The sequence below is a fragment of the Mesoplodon densirostris genome, chromosome 2 (genome assembly GCF_025265405.1).
Source record: "Mesoplodon densirostris isolate mMesDen1 chromosome 2, mMesDen1 primary haplotype, whole genome shotgun sequence".
In the NCBI taxonomy this organism is placed as follows: Eukaryota; Metazoa; Chordata; class Mammalia; order Artiodactyla; family Ziphiidae; genus Mesoplodon; species Mesoplodon densirostris.
This window is the reverse complement of record NC_082662.1, coordinates 111,414,193-111,442,034: the sequence shown is the minus strand read 5'-3', so window position 1 is coordinate 111,442,034 and position 27,842 is coordinate 111,414,193. Positions and strand designations below refer to the sequence as shown.

At 40.3% G+C, this 27,842-nt stretch overlaps 1 protein-coding gene across 2 annotated transcripts; it reads right to left on the bottom strand.

Moving 5' to 3' along the window:
• Window positions 1-4: 4 nt before the first annotated feature.
• GABPB2 (GA binding protein transcription factor subunit beta 2) lies at window positions 5-27,842 on the bottom strand. Of its 2 annotated transcripts, XM_060090508.1 has the most exons (9): window positions 27,552-27,841; window positions 22,491-22,598; window positions 20,622-20,789; window positions 19,891-20,085; window positions 17,615-17,753; window positions 12,123-12,239; window positions 9,564-9,749; window positions 5,203-5,333; window positions 5-5,076 (listed from the first exon to the last, which is right to left on the bottom strand). In XM_060090508.1, the coding sequence occupies exons 2-9, from the start codon at window positions 22,596-22,598 to the stop codon at window positions 4,777-4,779; spliced, it is 1,344 nt and encodes a 447-aa protein (XP_059946491.1). In that variant the 5' UTR covers window positions 27,552-27,841; the 3' UTR covers window positions 5-4,776. The 2 variants fall into 2 exon arrangements, with proteins under 2 accessions (XP_059946491.1, XP_059946492.1); XM_060090509.1 differs by lacking the exon at window positions 12,123-12,239 and having other exon boundaries at window positions 27,552-27,842.

Genomic DNA, 27,842 nt, shown 5'->3' with positions numbered 1-27,842 from the left:
GACATTTTAGTAAGAAACATTTTTTTTATTTTAAATGATAGTACAAAAATTGTATATATAATATAGATCTGTATAGGTGTACATACACACAAATGCTCACACACACACACACACAAACTTGCTCATCAGAATCAAACCCTATTTAATTAAAATCCTAAATAAAAAAGAGAAGTATACTTAAGTTTTCTTAAAACATACTGTACATAAAGCTGTTAGACAACCTGAAAAACTGAAGATGTTTTGAGAAGCTAGGCACCCCACCTACCCTTTCTCTGCTCCCCCCAATACAAATGGCCTTGGCAGAAGGACAGTACACAGGGAAAAGCCAGAGAAGGGAGCTGCTGCTATCATTACTGTTGATAGAGCAAGATGCCTGAGACCAACTAGGAAGCACAGGATATAGAGTATGACCTAGATTAATTCTCAGAAACAAACCACTTAAGAATAAACATAAAATATGTGGTAGGGAAGGAGGGGAACAGAAAGAGGAAAGACAAGGCGCATAGGTTAGAAATGACCTATTAATTAAATTCTAGTGCCTGGGAAAGACTCAATGAGATAAGAACAATGGGGTCACAGAGGCAGAAGTAGTTAGAGGGGAAAGGGGAGGAGAGAGACAGGGAATCACAATTTCCTGCCATTAACAAGCCAAATTGCTATGTAGTAGTCTGGAGTCTAGGGATATCACCCCACCTCCTAATCTTAAGAGAGGCTTAAAAAAAAAAAAAAAAAAGGCAGCACCAGAGGTTCAAAGCTACTTAATTCGAGTTCACATCCTTCTTGCTCCTGGTCTCTTGTTAAATATATTGTCATAGGAAATAGAGTACTAACTCAGAAGGGGAAAATATCACATAAATTGGAAATAGATAAGAGCCTAGAGCAGCACATAGGCGGTCTTAATATGTATTCCATTCTAAAGCTCCTTTTCTGGCCATACAGAGATGTCTATATAACAAGTAGAGAATAGGAGGCCATTCTCCAACAAATCTGGACAAAAACCGATTCCCACTCAATATTAAACTTCTGGGAATAGTTCACTATATGCCTCATGTCTTCTAGCTCTGGGGGTCCACAATGTTGTTTGTTAGGAAAGAACCACAGAAGCTTTCTCAAAATGATCATTCCTTAAAAGGCCGAGATGTCTAAACTGGGAAGCAGATGCATAGAATGTCTGCTCCTTCTGCCATGGAACTTTATCTAGGGTTTCTTTCCTTTTCAGAGGTGTAAGAAATTATACAAATGCCAGTCAAAACAGCTACCATCGGAGCTGAAAGGAGGTTTGCTCTGTGGAAAGGCAGCTCCATCTCTACCCCTGACCCTCCTCTGAATCTTTCAGTTTACCGATGTCATCACACTGTATGCTAAAGAAATCTCTGCAAAGCTAGGTACTAGCTCTCCCTAGGGCCTCACTCCTCAGGTTTCTCATTACTGCCGGTTGAGCATGCCTCAGAAAAAGGGCCAAAGTAATGCTTTTTCTTCCTCAGTGCCTTTACTCAATTGAAAGAAACCCTCTCTAATGTTTTTAATGAAATAAAAATATTTCCAGCTTTTACCAGGTACTTTAGAGTTCAACTTCAAATAAACAAAGAGAAAAGTGGGAAAATTCATATGTGTTTATAAATGTACACAGTATATATGTGCAGCAAAGGGGTGTTAAAAATGCCCTGGTCACAAAATACCTAACTTCAACTGGAGAGCCCTCTGTTAAATTCATGTCTTTTACAGCAATATAAAGAAAGAAAGTCATTTTGCATGCCACAGATTTCTAATATTACTGAGCAGGCACAAACATTTTAATAATGCAGTGCTAAGGCTGAAAAACGGGGAGAGGCAAAGGCAAAAATTATGAAACACAGATCTGACAGAGAAAAATAACATCTTTTAAGGTGCTGAGTTCAATATACAGAAAACCTAAAGCCAAGTTCTCCCATATTTCAATTAAGAGACCTCAACTCTGGCATTACAATTAAGGGATCCCACAGAGGTAGTGATAGGAAGGGAATGTACATTTATACATTTGTAAGTAATTTCCCTGAAGCCAGGAACAAGAACAGAAATGTTAAGATATATTTCTTTCTCCTTTTTAGGGGAAAGCTTAAAACCAAAATGTAAATGTAGGGTCTAATATTCCTATATTAATACTGATATTATTAAAGCAGCTTTATTTTAAAGTAGGCAATCATCCTAGGCTTCAGGTTTCTCCTGCTCAAGTAGCATCTTTGAACCACTTGTCTGTTTGATTCTCTGTAATCCAACCTTCCCAATAAGCCAGTTGGAATCCCCAAACCCAGAAGATCTAGCAACATTTTTCCAACTTCCATGGCTGATTCAGAAAAATATGCAAAATCATACAATGGTACTGCCATTCATGTCTTTAATATTTAATCTAACTACTTCAAGGGATCCTGACCTACCATTCTCTCTATGGCAGTACAATTAGAGATCAAGTCCTATTTCCCTTCTCTGGGATGCTAAAAGGTCTATTCCAAGTAAATAAAAACAAATGCCCTTTTGCCACCCACCCCTTTCTAGACATTTCCCTTCTCTCTCTCCCTATCCCAACCCCCCCTTTAACTCCCTATCTCAGAGAGCCCATCATCAAAAATGACTTGGGCTGTATTAGATATTTTACTGGGTGGGAATGATAGGCTCTTACAAAAAAAGAATAATAAGAAAATCTAAACAGTTCCCCCAAACAGTAGGGACTCTGTATGCTCAGAAGGGAGTGTTGGATGGAAACTCCCCGCCCTCAATAAGAAGTTACCTCAGAGACTGAGGTGGGTGGACCTGCATGTTTTCTACACAGTTAACCTCCACTCCCTGAACGGGAAAGAATAAAAGAAGGAATTAAAGTCAATGTATGCACCAAGAACACACACAAAACACATCTAAAATAACACTTGGTCCCTCTATAGTTAAGCTAAAGCTTTGAAATGGCACACAATAGCAGCTTATTGTTAGCACCTGATTCACAAAGGGACTCAGAAAAAGGAAAAATATTGCAAACAGAAATAGGACGATTTGACAGCAGATACCACAATTTTACCCTCTCCCTTATCTAGGCTGCTCCACTGCATTTCTCCATCATCCCCAACAGTGCAGACTAATCTCTGATCATCTGGGAAGTGCTTAGTACTTGGTCCATGGAGAAAACCTAGCTACGGTGGCCCGTAGCCAAGATTAATTTCAAAACTGATATTTTTCTCTATAAACTTCTAATAGCCAATTCTGTTTGTTAAATTCGGTTTGGGGAGTTATGTTTTTAGTCTATTTTAAGCCCCAAATGATTCTGCACCTCTGGAAAACTGCAGCAAATTACTTCACTAATCAAGGTAAACAGAACCATGTTAACTGTCACATTTTATTCCAAATTAAAAATGTATGTTTTCCCCATGATTGCTAACTAAGAAAACCATATTCTAAACAGTCTTTCAAATGTTTACTTGGCACAGCTCCCTCTTTAATTTACAACAAAGCAAGCAAGCAAGTCCAGGATGATGACCTCTCCATAACCCCTCTCTCTCCATCCGTATTCCCTTTTTTAAAAAAAAACTCCAAGAAATCCCAGCAATGAAACACTTTCAAAAGTATATAGGTAAAGGGAGCATAGTGGGAGAGAAGAGAGTCAGGTGACGAAGCATCTGGTCAGAATCTTTGGTTCCTTACATTATGGCACTGGTAGTTCTCACTCCCTTTGCCAGCACACACTGAGCACCTATAAGGCACAAAAGCTCTGCACAAGGCCCGACCTTAAGGAAATAGAGCAATTTACTCAACCCAAATCAGATGGAGAAAGCTATACAACATCCTCAGCATTCATCTCTACCCCTGTCTTTTCTTGCATATGAGAGGATACCATGTAAGTTCCACAGAAAGGCACACTTAGAAAACTCAACAAAGTTTTATAAAATTAAAAAGTTGATATTAAAGCTTGATATTACATAAATAAATGGTTGGAAGCAAGTTGTTCTGACAACAGACTACCCTCCTGATTGCGATTTCATAAAATCCAGCCAGAGCAAAGTTGGTATCTCAGGACCCGATTGTTTCCTAACCCCACGAGCCTCTTTCTGGCCACTTTCCAGCATTGTAGAGGCACAGCATGGAGGATTTTGGATTTATATACACTTCTCTCCTTTCCAGTTTTAAAAAATTCCATTTCAGTTTCTTAAACTGGCATCTGAGCTATGGACACACAATGGATGCAAATTTAGTCAGGCAATCACACGTTTCTTTTCAGTGAAATTAACTCAGGATAGTGGGGAGTGCCTGCCTGCTCCTTCGGAAGTGGAATATATTTCTTTCTCTTCCCCAAAGCTTGCATCTAATCCCTCCTCCCAATTGGGTTTCTCCTCTAACAGGTACACATCATAAATCTAAGGCAAAGTTTCAGGTCACTTGATGGTACAACTATAATATTAAAGGCTCTGGGTGTGTCCATATTAGGAATATTATTTTAAAATCTTTTGATAGAAAGTCAGTTATTTAAAAAACAATGAATCTGCAACATCCAGCATTCTTTTACCTCTATGCTTCAAGCAATGATGTGAGCTGAGAAATTTGGTCCTTATTCTTTTGGTCCCTCAGAAGACTTGTTCTCTAAATTTGGCTTTGAATTTTCCAGTTGCATAGAGAGCCTTCCTGAGCCCAAACTCTGTACCCTGCTATAGTTTTCTTCTTTAGGACATTCTTAATTTTTATACAATGTTTGTCCTTTGTATTTTCTTTTAAAAAGAGGAAAAAGATGGACACAGCACAAGCTGTGGCCCTTGCACATTAAGTTGAAACAGTTTCCATGGAAACTCCAGTATGAGGCTCTGTGGTCCCTACTGCCCCGGTCACTTCTGTCTCTCTCTCCTCCATCTCCCCCTCTGTAACTACTACAGCATCTACCTCAGCCACCTCTTCAACCATAGTGAAATCAACTCCATTGGGCTGTTGTCGGGCCATGGCCTCTAGCTTGAGGCGGTACTGTTCTGCCTCTTGCTCTTTCTTTAGGAGCTGGTGTCGGTATTCCTGGGCTCTTCGATTAGCCTCCTGGAGTTGCTGCTGAAGTAGCTCTCTTTCAGTGCCTTCCTGTAAAAGTAAACCACCACAGGTAAGAATTCCTGAGAGTAGACAAAAAAGAAGGGTTTGGGCCTTGAAAGTTCTGGCTTTTGAATCTTTGCCTTCTCTTCTCTCCACCACTGCTAAAAACATTACCTTGCTTTCCTCCACACTGTCTGTCATCTCTTCTATTCTTGGTTTCTTAGTCACTGGCAATTTCTCTGCTTCTTCTGCCTCTTCTTCAATGACAGTCTCCTCTGCAACCTGACCAGCAGGTACAGTTAGAACTATAAGCCAAAGGACACCAATTGGAGGTGATGAATACATAGTAAAACAAAGAGACTTTGCTTACTTTGAATCAGACAATAAACTAAAATATAGAGCTTCCCTGGTGGTGCAGTGGTTAAGAATCCACCTGCCAATGCAGGGGACATGGGTTCGAGCCCGGTCCGGGAAGATCCCACATGCCATGGAGCAACTAAGCTCGTGCGCCACAACTACTGAGCCTGCGCTCTAGAGCCTGTGAGCCACAACTACTGAAGCCCATCCACCTAGAGCCCGTGCTCTGCAACAAGAGAAGCCACCGCAATGAGAAACCTGTGCACCGCAACGAAGAGTAACCCCTGCTCACCGCAACTAGAGAAAGCCCGTGCACAGCAACGAAGACCCAACGCAGCCAAAAAAAAAAAAAAAATCATCTAAACTAAAATATATTCTCTGATATCTCACTGTTCATATCTCTTTGGATTTTAGAGTCAACAGGCAAGGCATGGCTTTACAGAGAGAAACCAAAAAGATTAGAGGCACTAAGAAGACCTCAGAAAGGAAGGGTGAAGATTTGCAGGTTTGGAAGCCATGCAGTTAAGACCCAACTCTGGGGCTTTTATATAGAAATGTCTGACTGTAGATCAGAAGCTGTGACCACTTAGCTTACAATTCTGCGGGAATAACTTATCTAAAGTAGGTCTGATATCTTAAATAAGAATTTTGAGAAACCTTTCATGAAAGCAGTTTGCCATTAGCTGTGTCTAATTTAACTATTTCTCTTCTCATAGATTAAGTGAGAAAAGGGTCAACACACATATGCACACAACACACATGATGCACTACACACCTATCCGAATGGCTAAAATTTAAAAAAAAATAGTGATAACACCAAACGCTGGCAAGAATGTGGGAAACTGGATTATTCATAAATTGCTGGTGGAAATGTAAAATGGTACAGTCACTGTAGAAAATAGTTTGGCAGTGTTTTACAAAATTAAACATGCATTTACCATATGACCCTGAAATTTTACTTTGGGACATTTACCCCAGAAAACTGAAAACTTATGTTCCCATACAACCTGTACATGATTGATCATAACAGCTTTACTCAGATATAGCCAAAACCTGGAGACAGATCAAGTAGGTAAATGGTTAAACAAACTATGGTACATCCATACCATGGAATACTACTCAGCAATAAAAAGAAATGAACTATTGATACAAACATCAACTTGGATAGACCTTAAGGAAATTATGCTGAGAGAAAAAAGCCAATCTCAAAAGGCTATATACTGTATGATTCCATTTATATAACATTCTTGAAATGACAAAAGTATAAAAATAGAGAACAGATGAGTTAGTTAGTAGTTGCCAGTGTTAGGAATGAGGTAGGAAGGTAAGTGGCTATAACACAAGGAATACAGAGTAGCACAAGGAATCTCGGTGATGGAACTGTTTTGTATCTCAATTTTGGTGGTGCTGATGCATTAAATTGCGTAGAACACAAACTCACAAATGAATGCATATAAAACTGGAAAAAATCTCAATAAAGTTGGTGGATTGTACCAATGTCAATTTCCTGTCTGTAATATTGTACTAGAGTTATACAAAATGTTACCACTAGGGGAAACTGGGTGATAGGTATACAAGATCTTTCTGTATTATTTCTTACAACTATACATGAATGAATATATGATTATCTCAAAATAAAAAGTTAAAATTATACTTAGGTTTTAGGATGCATTATGATTTTTGTTTAAAGCAGATTTACCTAGTTATTTGGTTTGGCTGATTTTAAGATTAGCTTGTATTCCTTGAACACTCATAACTGATAGCAGTAGAAAGCAGCTTGGATATCTGCTAAGTGGAAATGGAAATTCTGTCTGGGATTAAAAATTTCTTACAATTAATTCACAAAATTTCAGCTCTCCTTCTTTGGGCCTGGTTAAATGCATCTGTAAAAAGTAGTGTAGTGGATTTCCTTGGTGGCGCAGTGGTTAAGAATCCGCCTGTCAAGTCAGGGGACACGGGTCTGAGCCCTGGTCAGGAACGATCCCACATGCCGCGGAGCAACTAAGCCGGTGCACCACAACTACTGAGCCCGTGTGCCTAGAGCCCGTGCTCCGGGCTCAATGAGAAACCCTGCACACTGCAATGAAAAGTAGCCCCTGCTAAGGCTTCCCTGGTGGCACAGTGGTTGAGAGTCTGCCTGCCGATGCAGGGGACACGGGTTCGTGCCCCCATCCGGGAAGATCCCACGTGCCGCGGAGTGGCTGGGCCCGTAAGCCATGGCCGCTGAGCCTGCGCATCCGGAGCCTGTGCTCCGCAACGGGAGAGGCCACAACAGTGAGAGGCCTGTGTACCGGAAAAAAAGAAAAAAAGTAGCCCCAGTTCTCCACAACTAGAGAAAGCCCGCATGAAGCAACAAAGACCCAACGCAGCCAAAAATAAATAAATAAGTAATTAAAAAAATTTTTTTTAAAGTAGTGTAGTTCATCTAGGCAAAACCTCAAATTTTATTTTTTTCCTTAAAACAACTTTGTTCTCATTTATTTAACTCCATTACAAGCAGAGTCTCTCACTTACTCAATGAGCCCCCCAAAACTTTAAATGATAATCATGTCCACAAAAATATCAGTGGTATATTTTCAAATAAAGCTCCAAGAACTTATGATACCAAAGCCTGAATTATAAAGGTTTAATTTCTACTCTTTCTTCCCATACTGCAAAGATCCATCAATTCAAATAATTTGAAAATTATAAAATCCCCATAATTATTTAGGCCAAGTCAAAATTTTGATGACACAAAAGGTAATTATATCAACCCTCCTTCTTCAACCTTCAGTATTTCTGAGAAATGAAGTTGTAATGATTAGTTTCTTTCTTTTTTCAAAAAAAATTTACTTATGTATTTTTTGAATATGTAATACATTCACATGGTTCAAAGATTAAAAGCTATAAAAGCATATACATTGAAAAGCTTCCTATCCATCCTAGCTACCCAGGTGCCCTGCCACAAGGGAACCAATGTTATCAATGTTATTTCTGAATGTTCTTCCAGAGATAGTTTAAGTCTATGAACATATTAGCAAATATACATATATTTCCCTTTTTTAAAAATACAAATGTAGCATACTCTACACACCCCTGCATCTTGCTCTTGTCACTTAATGTATTTTGGAGATCAGACCATACTTGTATACAAGAATCTTCCTCATTGTCTTCTATAGCTGCATAGTATTCCATTGCATGGGTGGGGTGTATCATAATTTATTTATCCAGTTCCTTAATGACTTCTACTTAGGTTCTTTTTTTTTTGTGGTACGTGGGCCTCTCACTGTTGTGGCCTCTCCTGTTGCGGAGCACAGGCTCCGGACACACAGGCTCAGCAGCCATGGCCCACAGGTCCAGCTGCTCCGCGGCATGTGGGATCTTCCCGGACCAGGGCACGAACCCACGTCCCCTGCATCGGCAGGAGGACTCTCAACCACTGTGCCACCAGGGAAGCCCTACTTAGGTTCTTTTTAATCTCTGATGACTACAAATAATGCTGTAATGAATAATTTAGTATATATGTCATTTCTGTGTGTGTGAATATAAATTCCTAGAAAAATAACTTTTTAGGCAAAAGGTATATGCATCTTCAATACTGATATATATTGACAATTTGCTCTTCAGAGGATGCAGTAATTTACACTCTCACCAGTGATTTATAAGACTGCCTGTTTCCCCATACCCTTGACAATATAGTGCTTTAATGGTATCTTGCTGCAGTATTTATTTATTTATATTTCTCTTGCATGAAAGAAGTGGGTTGAACATATTTTCCTATTTTTAAGAACCATCAGTATTTTCTTTTCTGTGAACTACTAGTTGACATTATTTGCTCTTTCTTCTACCAGATTATTGGTTTTACTCACAGATTTTATATATATTAGGAGAATTAGCCTTTGCCAGCCAGCCTGGCTTCTGTTTTTTTCCTTTTTCAGAGCTTCTTTGTCCCATCTGGCATCTGGCTTTCTTCCATTCCCATTACTTGCCCTAATGCCTCATTTTTTTTTTGGCCATACCACATGGCCTGTGGGATCTTAGTTCATCAACCAGGGATCGAACCCACGCCCCCTGCACTGGAAGTGCGGAGTCTTAACCACTGGACCGCCAGGGAAGTCCCCCTAATGCTTCATTTTTAGAGGTGTGTTGAGTGTCTGAAGCATCTTTTAATAAACAATTGTCTAAATGGGATAACTCACCTTGCTGTCCATCTTGCATAGTTACAATAAATGGCTGGCCAATGCCTCCAGTAGGGATTGCAGTTTGGATATTACCCAGAGGGACTCCATCGGTCACTATGGTGATGACCCTCTGGCCTCCACTCCCCACCACTTGCTGGATTGATGAGTCAACAGAATTTCCTTCTATGATTTCCTCTGAATTAGCTACAGATGACAAAAGGAAACATAACATTTCAGCTTTTAAAAAAATAGAAGTATAGTAATTTCAGCCCCCTTAAAACTGATAATATCAGGGATAGAAAAACTTGAAAAAAAAAGTTAGATTCAACAGTTCACAAAAGCAAGCTCCTGTAAACAATGCTAAGTCAGAGGCTAAAAGAAAACAGGGAGGGCTTCCCTGGTGGCGCAGTGGTTAAGAATCCGCCTGCCAATGCAGGGGACATGGGTTCAAGCCCTGGTCCAGGAGGATTCTACATGCCGCGGAGCAACTAAGCCTGTGTGCCACAACTACTGAGCCCACGTGCCACAACTACTGAAGCCCGCACACCTAGAGCCCGTGCTCCGCAGCAAGAGAGGCCACCGCAGTGAGAAGCCCGTGCACCCCAACGAAGAGCAGCCCCCGCTCGCTGCAACTAGAGAAAGCCCACGTGCAGCAACAAAGACCCAACACAGGCAAAAATAAAAACAAATAAATAAATAAAATGTCTTCATTGACATGTTAGCTTTCACTAAAGATAGGTTCTATGTACAAATACATTTTCAAAATGCTCGTTTAAATATGCTTAAATTTTTGTGTTTGTTTATTTTGTAGGAAGTATCAGAGACCCTAATACACTAATGAGCATTGTGACTCTCTAATATAAAATAAGATATGCTGAGTTTCCCAAACATATTTGATCTCGGAACTCTTTTTTTTTTTTTTTTTTGCGGTATGCGGGCCTCTCACTGTTGTGGCCTCCCCCGTTGCGGAGCACAGGCTCCGGACGCGCAGGCTCCGGATGCGCAGGCTCCGGACGCGCAGGCTCAGCGGCCATGGCTCACGGGCCCAGCCGCTCCGCGGCATATGGGATCCTCCCAGACCGGGGCACGAACCCGTATCCCCTGCATCGGCAGGAGGACTCTCAACCACTTGCGCCACCAGGGAGGCCCTCGGAACTCTTTTTTCAGAAAGCATCTTGAAAGTCTAAACAACTTTAGAGAGCTTAGAAAAATAACTATAAATTAGAGTAGATCTATTTCTATAAGAAATAAAGGCATTTAATAGTGAATTAACAAAATAATATGTCAAGAAGTCAAAACACAGAAGTCTGATAGACAAAAATAGTAGATGGCTTCTCTCATCTGACAGATCAACAATAACATTAACAGCAATGACACTATGTGCCAGGTACCTTTCTAAGAGCTTTACATGTATCATGTTGAATAAAGATTTTCAGTTTGGTTAGTCAGTATCCCCAATAACTATTAGGGGAAACAGCTCCTACCACTATGAAATTTCTATATCTTAAAGAGTCACAAGTAGAACTTTGCAATAAGTGGGGTAGGGACTATCGATATGAGACACATTCAGGCAGTTCAGCGGAAATAGAGCATTCACACCTCCTAGAAACAAAGAACAGTTAAATGTTATAGCTGAAAGGACCCTGACAGGTAATCTAATCCAACCATAATGTCAGAGATGAGGAGACTGAGACCTGGAGAAGTAAATGATTTATCCAACATCAAAGAACAAATCAAAAGAATAACAAGCACAAGTTTAATACATTGCTTTTTCCTCTGCCATGCTGTTCACTCACACACATCTGAGTAGAGATCTTTATGATTGTTGTCAGTTGGAAAAATAGGATTGGAGGAATGTTCTCAGCATCCAAATGTCAATGGCAGAAAGAAATCAACAATCTGCTTTCATTTATGATGGAGAAGACTGCCAGAGGTTTCCACAAAGATTCCTAAATGACTATTTAGCCCTACCTATGACTATTTGTCCCCTACCTATATGAAGCCTTAAGCCTTTTCCCTGTGGGTCACTAGCTCTGGCTAAGTGACCTGAAACCTTTCTGTTTTAAAATAAGAAGGGCACTATACAGAATGTATCTTCACAAATCCACTGGAGATGCCAAAATAACATCTCCAGTGAAAATAAAAGCAAGCCAACCTGAGGTACAAAGAATATAATAATGAGCAAGGTAGCAGTCCCATGGATTCTGATGCTTTAATACAAGATATTTAGGCTGCTATTTAGAATCATTCTATGATAGCATCAGACAAAGCATAACATAGAGTATTTCCAAAACTCTGCTAATATAAGACTAAACATTTCAATCTGATGCAACTGGAGTCAGGATAAACAAACTTGAAGCTGCAAAACTACAAAGGAATAACTTAGTCATTCTCTGATATTATTCAGCTGATTGATTATGTCAGCGACTTTTCTTTCTGATGCTCAATGACTCTACATTCCTTTATCCTCGCTGTCTCTAACCATAATTCTTTAACATTTCATGCAAATTAAATCTGCTGGAGATTCAAAAGCAAAAGATGAAATGGTGATTCACCCAGCAGATATCCCTTACCTACCTGTGGCTCTGTGTGAGTTGCAGAGGGGGGCTGATGCCTCAGCAAGAGCTGCAAGGGTGGCCAACACTGAGGTGGTAGAATTTGAGAAGTGTACTGTTGAGGAGGCATGGGGGTCACCTATTTTGGTAAAAAAGGCAAATGAGGTCCAGCGGAGAGAATAAATTCAGATGAACTAAAAATGGCTTATTAAATCAAAACCTCAGCTTTTCACTCTAATGTGCTTAATCTTGCTCTCTAATACAAACTTACAAAAACCAATTATCATGGTGTTAAAACTCTTTTAAGGTTTAAAGTCTTCCCTTTAAAGTGGATTAAGGTAATATGCTTGGTGTAAGGCCACACTACATTCCCTTCATTTGATCATTCTCTTGGCATTGCCAATGCTGAGCATCAGTAGCTAACAGACCAAGAGTGCCACCCACTCCCTAGGCTGGCTATGCAGAGCTCTCCTTGGCAGCAGGCAGTAAGGGTACAAAGCATGCCTCACCCCAAACTAAGCAGTGTTGAGGGAATAGGCCCCTCCTGGGCTTTACTCAACCATGCTACTTCTATTCATCAGCTAGAGAGGTGAGAAGACTAGGATTGACCTCAAGTGCAAGAACATCAAAAACCTGAAGTTTCACATATTGAATGTCAAAGGCTAAACAATTACCTACTTTACCTACTTTAGTTATGTCATGGTGTGCTTTTCAAAAACAATTTGTTCATAACCTTTTTCTCTTGTATCTGTGTGATATCCTTACAGCTAAGTTCCAAGAGGGAAGTGTATTAGATTTGGCAATAGGCACTCCTAACTTTATGAACTGAAAGCATTACTCAACAACTTTTCATAAATCAAACTTTTATAACATGAATTTCATTTCCCTATGTCTTTCACTATAATTTCAGAGATACTTATTGTACCAGTTGTGAATTAGTTGCTTCTTGGCTGCAAATCCACCCTTCTTTGCCGTATCTTGTGATACTGAAGCTGGACCCCATAAATATTTCTTGTCATCTGGCATGAGATTAAGTTTTGTCATACAGAAGTAGTGGCTGCTCCCCATACTGGCTATTCCTGAGTTCTCTCCTCATAGTAGTTACTCCATTGTTACTAAAGAGTGTTTATAAATTAAGCTTATAAGCTTATAAATTATATACTTATTATATATATATATTTTATTATATATGTATAATAAAATAGATATATTTATTTTATATGTATAATAAAATTACGTATAATAAAACTACACCATATGTAGCTTTGTCACCTGACTGAAATGTGACTGATACACTTCTTTTTTTTTTTTTTTTTTGTGGTACGCGGGCCTCACTGTTGTGGCCTCTCCCGTTGTGGAGCACAGGCTCCGGACACGCAGGCTCAGTGGCCATGGCTCATGGGCCCAGCTGCTCCGCAGCATGTGGGATCCTCCTGGACCGGGGCACGAACCTGTGTCCCCTGCAACTGCAGGCGGACTCTCAACCACTGCGCCACCAGGGAAGCCCTATTTTCTTTTTAAATGCGCTTTTTTTTTCTTAGTTTCATTTCATTTATTTTATTTTTGGCTGCATTGGGTCTTCATTGCTGCACGCGGGCTTTCTCTAGTTGTGGCAAATGGGGGTTACGCTTTGTTGCGGTGCACAGGCTTCTCATTGTGGTGGCTTCTCTTGATGCGGAGCATGGGCTCTAGGTGTGCAGGCTTCAGTAGTTGTGACACACGGGCTCAGTAGTTGTGGCTCGAGGCCTCTAGAGCGCAGGCTCAGTAGTTGTGGCTCATGGGCTTAGGTGCTCGGCAGCATGTGGGATCTTCCTGGATCAGGGCTTGAACCCATGTCCCCTGCATTGGCAGGCGGATACCTAACAACTGCGCCACCAGGGAAGCCCTAAATGTACTCTTAAGTTCTCTCACTACTATACTTTAAAAAAGTCAATTATCTGTAAAATACTTTAAAAAACCTTAAAGTCCTTTTCTGATATGATTAATCTAGTTAGTTTAACTGGTTTATAAATTTAAGTTTCAGAAGATTTTTCCATAAAAAGGTGGATTACTTGTATAATACACATAGCTGCAAACTATTTTAATCAAAGCTTTTGGGTGATGACTGTGGGAGTGAAGATAAGGGTAGAGATAGTAATAATATCCTTATTTTAATTTCTCATAAAATACTCAGGGAACCAAGTGGTCTGAGTAGAACACAGTGCTTGACCTCTAGAAAGGAGCCTGTGTCTATCTAATGACTTCAGTAAGAGCAAGATTCAGCTATAGCCTATACCCTAATTTTCCTGCTTAGTTCATGTTTTTCTTATCACTCAGACCAAGTGCTGACATAAAACTCACAGATGAAACAAACAAGGAACAAGCAATTTTTAGATATATGCCTCATGGAGGTTGGAATATATGTGACAGTAAGTCACTAACAATAAAAAAAAGACTGTTATTATTTTACCACAGTTAAAACACACACATACACACACAGACACACACACAAGCAAGGCTGTTATAATTAAAGTTCTAGGACAAACATCAGGTAGGCCACCAAGCTAAAGGTAGAACTGGGTAGAACTGCTTCATGAGAAAGACATTATATACTTCTTAGCATAAAATGATTCCAACCTAAGGGTGCTCCCCCTTTGATTCAAACATAATGACTCACCCAACTTCCCCTCAATAGCAAAATGAAGAACATATGTGAAAAATTAGGTTTAGTATTCTGACATATACAGTTGAAACTGAAGAGATGATGCAAATTACCTTAGACTTATCCCAGGGAGTTCTAGGAAAATAAAGTACTTTATTGTTAAATAATGTTAATTCCTTTGTTCTCTTTAATATAAGACCCCCACATCAAATAAAGTGAAATGTGCATGGTTGCTGTTGTTTTTGGAAGGGAAATGGCATTGTTAGTGACAACTTTTTACCTATTCAGAATGTAGCTTATATAAATAAATAAGCTCTTCAGACCAGGATTTAGGGTAGTGTGCTATGGTCAGCTAGGCAACCTCAGCAAACTAGATCCAGAAAAATTAAGTAACTTGCCCAGGGTCATGCAGCTAGTAAATGTCATAGCCCAGATTAGAACCTAATTATTAGATTCCAAAGCCTGTACCCTTTATGAACCAATATAAGGCAATTTATATTTGACTTTGGAGTGCATCTTATGATTCTACAGAAACAGGAAATTCATCTTCATAACTTTGTTTTGCTCTGATTAATGTTTAAATTAGTCTGCTTTCCCAAATCACTGCAGTTTGATGGTGGCACTGATGACTGACATCTTTAGTCACAAATGGCAAATTGAAAGCAAACTTTATAATCTGAATTTTGTTTCTAACCACCAAGGACTTCCCTGGCGGTCCAGTGGTTAAGACTCCAGGCTTCCAATGTGGGGGCATAGGTTCAATCCCTGCTAGGGGAACTAAGATCCCACATGGTGTGGGGCGCAGCAAAAAAAAAAAAAATCCACCAAAATGATAATCCTATGATACTTTCAGTTAATTCTCTCTCTCTCTTTTTTTTAAGGTCTTTTCAGTTAACTCTTAAAAATATTACTGGATGATGGGAAACAAGAGGCCTGCCCCACCATTCAGGAAAAGAAAATCCTTTATCCCAGCTCAATAACACAACCTGAATTTGTCTTATAACTTTTCTCCTTTCTTTTATCTGCACTGATTAAACATCAGATAGGCCAGTCCCCTAAAGGGAAGAGCTAGGTAGAACTGCTTCACGAGTAAGATGACACTGGAGAGATCAGCTCTAATTATGTGACAGTTTAGCAATTTCAATTTGCCATTGTCAACATACAGAAGAGAGAAAGAAGAGTAGGTTTGCCAAAAGCAACACGACAAACGTGATATAGGTCCATGAGAATCAAGGCTAAGAATCTCTATCCTGAATGTCTTCAACTTTGCTTATCATTCCAGATAAGAATCTGGAGAATTTCAGTAGTTAGACTAAAGACTTAACTCTAGCTCTTTTTATTCAATACGTGTTTGTGAACATATAACTTTATTGGCTTCTAAAAACTTTTGGATTAAAAAAGCACTTGTTCTAATCAGTGTGGCCTGAACCACAACAAATCCTAATGGCTGTGAATATTCTGATTACAGTGATTTTAAACAACAGTTGATAGTTTATAAAATGAAGGTCACTACTGCCCCCTTGTGGGCAAGATGGACTCAACCTTCACTGAGAAGTTCTATTTCCACTTAACATTAGCTATTATTGAAGCCCTGCTATAAAATGGGTACTGAAATACAAAATCTCAGTCTCACAACAACCTCATGAAGTAGATTATTATATCCCGATTTTATATATGAGTACAGAAGGCTAAGAGAAGTAATTTTTCCAAGGTCAAGCATCTTAGTCAAGTAATAAATCAGTATTTGAAAGCAGTTCTGAATGCAAAATTCTATGTATAGTGTGTGTTCTTTCTATTTTACAATGCCTCTCAACAATAATACCTCGGGCTTCCCTGGTGGCGCAGTGGTTGAGAGTCTGCCTACCGATGCAGGGGACACGGGTTCGTGCCCCAGTCTGGGAAGATCCCACATGCCGCGGAGCGGCTGGGCCCGTGAGCCGTGGCCGCTGAGCTTGCGCGTCCGGAGCCTGTGCTCCTCAATGGGAGAGGCCGCAACAGTGAGAGGCCCGCGTACTGCAAAAAAAAACCCCCAAAAACAAAACAAAACAAAAAAATAATAATACCTCATTCAAGATCTTCCTTTGATATTTTACAAACTTAACTATGAATACAGTTGCGTATTTTTAAATGAAAGTCAGAAACAGAAAAAGAAACCAAGAGTCAGTAGGAAAATTTATTTAAATGAGGACACAAGTTCCTTCATTGTAAAACAAGTATTTGTAAGATGTTGAAAATAAACTCAATTTGCTCCTTTTTATTTTTATTTAAAAAAAATTTTTATTAGAGTATAGTTGATTTATAATGTGTTAGTTTCTGCTGTACAGCAAAGTGGATTTGCTCCTTTTTATATAGATATTATTGTTAAAAACATACAAGTCTCAAAAGATCAACACCAAGTGCTTTTCTTTGCTATTTTGTTGTTATATATGTTCTCAAGAACAAATCAAGACTCCTACACTTTAGTCAAATAATCACATGTACCTCTTATATATCAGCATTCCAACAACCATTTATGTTTATTCTGCTTTGTTACTGCCTTAGACTATAAATATTTAACTATTTTCCTTAGCAGTACCATATTAAAGCACCCGTATATTTTCATTTAGGGGTCAGACATAATCCTTCAACAGATTAATCTGTAGAATATTTTACTTTTAACACAGTAAACACTTATGTACAATCCCAATGTATGATTTTCCCTTCCCCTAGAAAGAATAAGTGCATTAGCTTTTAAATCTATTATAAATCTTCCATTTGAGGAATATTTTAATAAAGGAGTGGGTATCAGACAGGGTACCTATTTATCTCATAAGAAAACCTGTAATTTTGTTCATTTTAAGTCTAAAATAAATGTCACATTATCAGAACATTACCTGAGGTTGTTTTGGTGCTGGCTGAAGAAACAAGGCTTGCGAGGTTGACAACTTCTCCTGACGTGAAGATGAATGGGGTACCCATAGTCACAGGGTTGGCTCTCTCAGGATTAGCATTCACCTGATTCTGCATTGCTTCCTATAAAACAATGCAAGATATTTCAAAGTCAGAACACTTACTAACCAGCCTTAGTAATACAGTTACTGAACAGCCCCCCCACAATGCTCTGTCAAGCAGAACTAGTTCCAGCGCACAATGTCCCAGGGACCTCACAGTTCTCATTAAGACGACTGTTTTTTCTCAAACCAGGGCAACAGAGATGTTAGATTGCTTTCCCAAGCTTATCTCTACTTTAGAAAAAAAAAAAGGCGTTATTATTTGCAAAAACTTCTAGACAATTCACTTAACCTCTCTGGATATTGGTTTTTAATTTGAAAAATAAAGGGGGTGGCCTAAAAAGTAATTTCCAGCACTAATATTCTATGATCAATTATGTACAAGACAACGTGCTAGCTGGAGATCCCTGCAGAGAATCTACAGAGAACAATATTCTCCAGAGTTTTGTCCAATTACTTATTCCATTCTGCCATTGAAGAAATCCCTAAGAGAATATATAACAAGCAAATAAATGAGTGCCGGATTTTAAAGTCTAGTTGCATATGCTGCACTTCTGCTTCTAGAGATATCTGCACAATTTCGGTATAAAGATGTTTATCTTTATTTTACTTTTTTACTTTCATAAGCAGTTTTCTACAAACATGATCACTACTAAAAAAGGTCAAATTATAAAAGGGCTCTAAACAAGGAATTGAAAGTTGAAGAGAATAACCAGTCTATAGGGAACCATATGTCAGAAAAAACAAACCAACCAACCACTGATAATACAGTAGAAATGGCTATTTTTTACATATAATTATCCCCTTGCTAAGAGCTTCAGTTGAAACGGATTATCCATTCTCTGATTACTGTAAAATTCCTTCTTGAATCTGCCCCTCTACCCTCCATTATCACTTCCTTAATTCAAGCTTTCATTGGCTCTTGCCTGGCCTAATGAAGGTCTTCAGCAGTAAGTGTCTTCTCTCTCAAGTCTGTACCACGCTCCAAACAATCATCATTTTAAAAAATCTTATCATATCAATTCTCTACTTAAAAGCTTCTATTGGATACCCCTTGCCCACAAAATAGTCCATACTCTTTTTTTTTTTTTGCGGTATGCGGGCCTCTCACTGTTGTGGCCTCTCCCGTTGCAGAGCACAGGCTACAGACGTGCAGGCTCAGCGGCCATGGCTCACGGGCCTAGCCGCTCCACGGCATGTGGGATCTTCCCGGACCAGGGCACGAACCCATGTCCCCTGCATCGGCAGGCAGACTCTCAACCACTGCGCCACCAGGGAAGCCCAACAGTATATACTCTTTTGCATGCCATCTAACAACCCTATGTTCAGAACTCAGCTTCTCAAACCTTAGCTCCTGCCACTCCCAAACTCTTGCTTCTCTTGCCCAATCTCTGGTCACACAACTACTCTTTCCTGAATATTCCATGTCTTTTCCCACCTCTGTGCCTTTGCTTTTTCTAGCCTAGAATATCATCTTCTCACATCTCTGCCTACTACTCCTTCAAAACTCAGTTCAGAGTCTACATATACTTTAATCCTTGCCTTAAGTATTATCAATACTCCCTCCTGTAATACTTACTAGGTATCTGTTTACCACCATAGTATTGTAATGCTTTATATCTTGTCTTTACCTTCATAATACTGTAAAAACTCCAAGGACAGGGCTATGTCCTATTAATCTTTAATTAATCCTGTTATTTCCTGATATACCAGTGCTGGCTTAGGAAATCAATGGATGATATAATCACAGCTGATTTTTAATTCTGAGATGGCTTCCTTATGACTCAATATGCTTTAGAGCTATGTACTATCTCACAAGAGCTGATGTATATTCATAAAACGTAAAGAGGTTTTTAATATTATCCCAAGTCAAGTTTAATTAGAAAGGGAAAGTTTCATGAAGAAAAAACATTCTAAAGCCAAATAAAAACTTATTTTTGTACTGGCCACAACATTGTTCTTCAATCACCATGAATAATTCAGGGCTTTATAGAATATTATTTATTTTTTTAAAGATACTAATGACACTGAGTCACAAGATTGAGACATAATGGAAGTACTACTTTGATAAGATAGAGAAAATTCAGTTTTGATTCAGCTCCTACAAAAAATGCTTAACTTCAACTGAAGTATACTGTGGTGTATAAAAAGAACAGGACCTGAAGGATGACCAGAATCTCAGCATTGTTCTTCTCCAGGGCTATGTCAAAGGCAGATTTATCAAACTTGCTGAAAGCATGGACATCAGCTCCATATTTGATAAGTAGCTCTACAACATCTCGATGGTGGTGCTCTGTGGCCCAGTGCAAAGCTGTCATCTTCAGCATGTCCTTGGCATTCACATCTGCACCATTCTGTCATAGAAAAGTAATTTTTTTCAGAGACACTGGTTACAGTAGCACAGGTACAATATCCCATCACCGTATACAGAGGATTTCCATAGAGATTACACATATTCAAATTTAGAAATGTTTAAGAAATATCAAAGGGAAAGACATGTCTCCTGAATGCTGATAGACAATGCCTTAAATGAGAGGACCTTTTAAGGACATAGTTGGAAATTATAACAGATGGGAGAGGAAGGGGAAAAGAACAGATTTTTGTTGCATTTATTAACAGAGAGCTGAGTGCCTGAAAAAATAGGCATAAGACCAGAGAACACCTGCAGAAGAAAAATGAAGAAAGATCAAGAAAGTCTGTTTAGCCTTTAAAAACTTAGAAAATAAAATCCTCATAGCCATGATGACTCTTGAAAGAGATGCAATTCAATACTATAAACTGTCCTAAACTTAATCTTTCCCAACCTAGTTTCCTACCACCTGTTTAAGTAAAAAAACAGGGAGGTATTTGTCTTTTTTACAATATAGACCCCTCACTCTTCTTGCTTTACCCTAACAAGTAGTTCCACGATGTGTGCATGTCCATCAGCTGCAGCCATGTGCAAGGGGGTCCTGTCCACTTTGGTCCGGGCATCCCTGCTAACGCCTGCTCGAAGGAGCACTTCTGCTGTGGAATAATGACCATACTGGGCTGCAAGGTGGAGGGGTGATGTTCCAAGCTGTGGGAAAATAATACTCATTTAATATCAACTGTGTGCAGAGTCCTAAATCATTACTGGAGGGATACAAATGAACAACAGGTGACGCCTACGTTCCTGCCCTTGGAGAGAGAATCTGGCTGGATAGATAAGCTGAAGAAATTATTTCATTAAAATTAATAAACTAATGGACAAATAAATATACAACCAATTAAAGAAGCGCTAAGTGTAATGGATTTAAGTCAGGTGGACTTACCAGGTAAAATTCCATAAAGGGTATGATTTTAAATAGGACTTAGAAGAAGGTTAAAAAAAATGGAAAGAAAAGAGCATTCTGAGTCAGGGATAAAGGGAAGGGATAGGCAAGTTCAAAACAATTCTAGGAAAAGGGCAGAGACTAGAAAGTTACATTTGAAATTTAGGGTACAAATTTAATTGGTTGAAATAGAAGTTTGTTACCACAGTAAAGCAAAGCAAAAAGACTGATGAGATGAAGTGCCCCCCGCACCCCCCCACAGAAAAATATAGCAATGGTGTGTCAATAGCAATAAGCAAGTCTGTATCATCTCAAAGTAAGTCTTGTTACTAATCACAGTTATCTATCAGCATCCATTTTGGCCAGAGATCTATTCCTTTCTCATGTTATGCTCTCTATTTTAAAACCTATTTCGTTTATTCTTTGCTTTTCATATATTCACTCTCTTTACCTGACTGGATTTAATTCACATTGCTCTTTTCAGGTCTATTTATAGAAATGCTAATCTCATGGGTTTCCTTTCTGTGAAGTGCTAAGAAACTGCTGGCCTCTAAAGTTATGAATTGATCACCCCAGAATAGAGGACAGTGCTTATCGAATTGTTAAAATTAGGCAGTGCTTACAAAATCTATGAATACTAAGCAAGCCCATGTTATAACCGGGACCTGGATCTTCTGATACTCTGCTTTCCAAGTTGACTGTCTGAACTCATGAAATTACATCTTCCTCTTTAATGTTTTTTAACAGTGGTAAAGGAAACAAAATGGCTAGACTATTCCTTATTAATGAGGCCATTTTAGAGGAAAGGAAACAAGGAGTTTCATTAGTTTAGAAATGCACTCAGTATACTGATTTTGTTTAATTTCTAGCTAATTACAGCCTATAACCCAAGGACACTCCAGGGATAAGTAAACCTTTAGAAAATACTCTAAAAAAACATTATAGGGCTTCCCTGGTGGTGCAGTGGTTAAGAATCCGCCTGCCAATGTAGGGGACACAGGTTCGATCCCTGGTCCGGGAAGATCCCACATGCCGCGGAGCAACTAAGCCCGTGGGCCACAACTACTAGAGCCTACGCAACTAGAGTCCATGCTCCGCAACAAGAGAAGCAACCGCAATAAGAAGCCTGCATACCACAACGAAGGGTAGCCCCTGCTCTCTGCAACTAGAGAAAGACCGCAAGCAGCAACGAAGACCCAATGCAGCCAAAAATAAAAAAAAACAAATTATAGAAAATCACAAGTATATAATATCTTACAATTACCACCCATATATCCACAGGAGATTCTTTCAATTTGGAAAACTAAAAGAAAAGGAAAACCACATGTTCAGATGAGGCAACGAAAGTGAAATGCTTGTAAGGAGACTGAGGCAGAAAAAGAATGAAGAAAAATCAATACAGACTGTTTAGCCTTTAAGAAAAAGGTTGGTAACAGCACACGCTGGGAATAATTAAGAGAGCTTACCCAGTCTGTGGTGAATGGGGCACCATTTGCCATCAATGTTCTTACTTCATCATCTTGGCCTTTTCTTGCTGCTTCTAGCAACCTCTTCCCCAAGTCCACCAAAGACATCTTTATGCATAGGAACACAAATTTTGGGGAAGCTGTCACTCAAACACAAGGAAAGCTGCCTGTAAATGTTTTTAGAAGACGTCTTGTATGCATGTTTTTAGCAGACCTCTTGTATATATGTAAGATACTTCTCAAGCGGACTATCTGATAAGGCACTTCTTTTCCACTTCATCTAACACAAACAGTCGGATATTTGGGAAGTTTCTGGCCCTAAACCATAGTTCCCTCACTTTCAATCTCCAGAAAAATATTTTGGAAATATGTGAAACACATTACTGCCTTTCTAGCTTAAGGAATCAATAAAACAGCATTTCACCCCTTTGAAGCAACCATGGGTAGAAATAGTATGTTACAACAAAAAATGAATAGATAAACCAAGGATATTGAGACTCAGGTACATGGCAGACACTTTTTCAAAAATGAACAGAGACGTCACTGCACCTGTTGAAGGTGTCTCAGCAACACCTAGAGTTTTTTTTAAACAAAGTCATCAGCTTGGCCAGATTACATACTTTGTTTAAAAGTATAGTTATGGGGCTTCCCTGGTGGCGCAGTGGTTGAGAGTCCGCCTGCTGATGCAGGGGACACGCGTTCGTGCCCCGGTCCGGGAAGATCCCACAAGCCGCGGAGCGGCTGGGCCCGTGAGCCATGGCCGCTGAGTCTGCGTGCCCCCAACGGGGGCCACGACAGTGAGAGGCCCACGTACCGCAAAAAATAATAATAATAAAAAAAAAAGTATAGTTATGTCTAAAATCACTACAGTTTTTCACTTAATAATGTGGGCATTATTTATTTACTTTTTTTTTTTTTTTGCGGTATGCGGGCCTCTCACTGTTATGGCCTCTCCTGTTGCGGAGCACAGGCTCTGAACGCGCAAGCTCAGCGACCATGGCTCACGGGCCCAGCCGCTCCGTGGCACGTGGCATCTTCCCGGACCGGGGCACGAACCAGCGTCCGCTGCATCGGCAGGCGGACTCTCAACCACTGCGCCACCAGGGAAGCCCTATGTGGACATTATTAAAATCTTTTTGAAAGCTCGTAGTAAAAAAAGCATCTGAGTAGGAGAGATTTTTTATTCCCTGTAAAAGGCATATAGCCAACTCTCAGTTATTTAGGGTAAAAGAAAAAACAAAACTGTTGCTAAACACATGAAATCAAAGGTAATAAATTGTGGAGATTAAGTCTGAAGAGCATGCAAAATGGTCATTTAACTGGATGGTTACGAGACTTCCCTGGTGGCGCAATGGTTAAGAATCCGCCTGTCAATGCAGGGGACACGGTTTTGATCCCTGGTCCAGGAAGGTCCCACATGCTGCAGAGCAACTAAGTCCGTGTGCCACAACTACTGAGGCTGCGCTCTAGAGCCCATGAGCCACAACTACCGAAGCCTGTGCGCCTAGAGCCCGTGCTCCGCAACAAGAGAAGCCACGGCAATGAGAAGCCCGCCCACTGCAACAAAGAGTAGCCCCTGCTTGCTGCAAATAGAGAAAGCCCGTGGGCAGCAACGAAGACCCGCTGCAGCGCCCCACCCCCCAAAAAATGATGGTTACTGTAAATTAGAAACTGGCCTGGGTATAAAGGATACCCAGGATAGTGAGAAGTTCCTATATGCAATGCAGAATTGTCTGAATGGTATATAATCACCACTCACTACAAATCTTCCAACCAACGAGGAAACGGCTATTCTTGATAAATTTAATTTTTATTATCTGTTCCCTTTCATCCTGTACTGCTTTGTCCATATTGTAAAAAGTAATTTCTCATTAAAAAAAAAAGAACAAACAGAGTCTGCCATTTCAAGGAAGACAATCGGCAATATTTGCTGCCAATTGTAATTTCAGCTTCCATGCAAAAAACAGAATTTTGGGAATATCCACCACCATGAGTTGATAGCTTACTACAAACTTTTCTCATAAAAGTAGTGGTGGTACTAATGAATGTGATTTTTTAATACTGTATAAAATGCATCAACATTTGGAGGATGGGAATTATTTGGTGAACCAGTATTTTTCAAATGACCAATGCATGTTACAAAATCATGCTCAGGTAAAAAGATTCATTCAAAGTGAAAGCAGATCAATGGGTTTTAAGGTAATCAAGTATAAAACATTCATTGACATGGTTTCAGATTCCTCATTGCAACTAACTTTTAAGAAATTGCCACTTGTTGAGTTTTTGTGTAACATCAAAGAAGAATATCCACAATTACCTGAACAAGCTATTAAAATACTCCTCCTTTCTCCAAGTACATATTGCAAAAGATTGAATGTAGAATAGATATGAAAATAAGAAATACATATGAAAATTATTAAGCCAGAAGTTAAAGAGATTTGCAAAAATATAAAACAATGCCATCCTTTTTTTTTTTGGCCGTGCTTGTGGGACCTTAGTCCCCCCCGGCCAGGGATCGAACCCAGTCAGTGAAAGCACCAAGTCCTAACCACTGGACTGCCAGGTAATTCCCAAACAATGTCATTCTTCTCACTATTTCTTTAACTTGGAAGTTATTTACTTTCATAAAATTTTGTTATTTATGTTAACATGTAATGGATTTATTATTGTATTTTAATTAACATTTAACAATTAATTTCAAAACAGTAAATAGTAATAGATACAGCAGATTGGAGTCCTTAATAATTTTTAAGATTAAAACCTGAAAACCAAAAATTTTGAGAATCATCTAGCCACTATGTGATTTAGATTTATTTTATTTAATATTCCAATCTATATCATAGAATATTGTGCTCAAACATGGGTATCCAGGAGACCACTAGGGGAGTTTATTCAATATGAATATATAGTCCAGGCCCTGTGACTGGACTGGAGCAGAGGATGAATGTTAATAGTGTGAAAGTCTATATCCTTATCTAAGTTTTTACGACTTAAGAAAATGTTACAGAAAAAAGGATAGCAGGGCCTCCCTGGTGGCGCAGTGGTTAAGAGCCCGCCTGCCGATGCAGGGGATACGGGTTCGTGCCCCGGTCTGGGAGGATCCCATATGCCGCGGAGCGGCTGGGCCCGTGAGCCATGGCCGCTGGGCCTGCGCATCCGGAGCCTGTGCTCCGCAACGGGAGAGGCCACAACAGTGAGAGGCCCACATACCGCAAAAAAAAAAAGAAGAAAAAAAAAAAAAAAAAAAAAAGGATAGCATACCCTTCTTACAGAAAACTTATATTTGCATTCCTCCATGGTTATCTTTCTTTTAAAATATCAAACCTGCCTTTCAATTTAGTTATTACTATTTATTTATTTATTTATTTATTTATTTATTTATGGCTGTGTTGGGTCTTCATTGCTGTACGCGGGCTTTCTCTAGTCGCGGCGAGCGGGGGCTACTCTTCCTTGCGGCGCTCGGGCTTCTCACTGCAGTGGCTTCTCTTGTTGTGGAGCACGGGCTCTAGGCACACGGGCTCAGTAGTTGTGGCTTGCGGGCTCTAGAGTGCAGGCTCAGTAGTTGTGGCACACAGGCTTAGTTGCTCCGCGGCATGTGGGATCTTCCCGGACCAGGGCTCAAACCCGTGTCCCATGCACTGGCAGGTGGATTCTTAACCACTGCTCCACCAGGGAAGTCCCTACTAATAGTTTTTGGTTTTGGCTGCACCCATGCCCGCCGTTGTGGAAGCGCAGTCTTAACCACTGGACTGCCAGGAAGTCCCAACTAATAGTTTAAAACAAGAACAAACATTGTTAATCAACTATACTCCAATATAAAATAAAAAGTTAAAAAAAAAGAGAAAAAAAACAAAAAATAAACTGACAGAAACAGTGAAAAAAAAAGAACAAAATTTTAGGTAGTTCATTAGCAGAAATGACTCTCACATTTTCTCAAATTATACTATATATAAAAAGTATAGGGCTTCCCTGGTGGCGCAGTGGTTGAGAGTTCGCCTGCCGATGCAGGGGACACGGGTTCGTGCCCCAGTCTGGGAAGATCCCACATGCCGCGGAGTGGCTGGGCCCGTAAGCCATGGCCGCTGAGCCTGCGCATCCCGAGCCTGTGCTCCGCAACGGGAGAGGCCACAACAGTGAGAGGCCCACGTACCGCCAAAAAAAAAAAAAAAAAGTATATCACCAAGACCTAAACACCTCTACTGGGAATTCCCTGGCGGTCCAGTGGTTAGGACTTGGCGCTTTCACTGCCGGGGCCAGGGTTCAATCCCTGGCTGGGGAACTAAGATCCCACCAGCGCACAAGGCGTGGCCAAAAAAAAAAAAAGGAAAGTCATAGAATGTCCTTTTCCCGAGATGTTTTAAAAAGAGAGATGAGAGAGGAATGTCCCCCTGGGAAGGGGGAGTAGAATAAGATGACGTCAGGTGGCTCAAGGAAATCTGTGAGAATAGGAGAAAGCTAACGGGAAGGAGAAATGGAAGCGAAGAATCCATGATCTGACGACATTTTTTTTTCTTTTTCTATTGCACACGTCCCCACTGGGCCTCTAGCTGTACAAACAACTGTGCAAGAACTGGAGGCGTGGCCCTTACTGCTCTTGCTCAGATTACTGAGCTCGCTAATAATCTTTAGGCTATTACTGGGGTCAGAGAATTAGGGTCTCCGTTTTCTCCTCTATCACAACTCCCGTGCCTCACAGCGATGTTGTCTTTCTGGAAGAAGAAGCAGGGAGCCACGGTCTCAGCCTAGGGGGCAGCCCCCCAGTCCGGGCTCCGCGCTGCCCCCTAGTGGTCACCTCTGTGGCCTTGGCTTCCCTCGGTCCAGCTCCCCAGCCCCAGGTCTTACACCCACCCCATTCTTCACCTCCTCCCAGTCCCCTCCCCTTCCTCCCGGCAGCATCCCCTTCCTCTCCTTCCCCAAGCCGCCCCCGCTCTGGTGAAGGGGCACCGCTCCGTCTGCACCCAGAAGTCCGGGACTGGGCTGGGAAGCGGTGCAACTTTTCAAGGCAGCCTCCCTCCCAGCCGTGACAACCCCCGATTCCACGCATCTCTTCTTCCCCCTCACCTCCTTGTCCGGGACGTTGCCGGCTGTGTTTTCACCGAGCCCGCCAGTTTGGTCCTGTTTCCTTTTCTAGTTAAAACTCCCTGTCACTGACGGTTACTTTTTGACCTTTTCACATATGCATATTTGGGGGGCCTTTAACCCCCCCTCGCGGAGAAATGGAGGCAGCAAAATGGCGGACCCGGAAGTGAAGACGGCGAATATAATTTCTGGCGGAGGAATCTATGAAGAAAAAATGATTAGAAAACCCACATTTGCATTCAGACAGAAGGGTGATGTACCCCAGAGCCTCAT

Excerpts from the sequence above, each read along its gene's own strand:
- GABPB2 (XM_060090508.1), bottom strand. The coding sequence starts at position 22,598 with ATGTCTTTGGTGGACTTGGGGAAGAGGTTGCTAGAAGCAGCAAGAAAA. Across the intron at positions 5,334-9,563 it reads TATGCAAGATGGACAGCAAG|TTCTAACTGTACCTGCTGGT; the intron begins GTGAGTTATCCC and ends TTTGGCTTATAG. Across the intron at positions 5,077-5,202 it reads ACAGTGTGGAGGAAAGCAAG|GAAGGCACTGAAAGAGAGCT; the intron begins GTAATGTTTTTA and ends TTACTTTTACAG.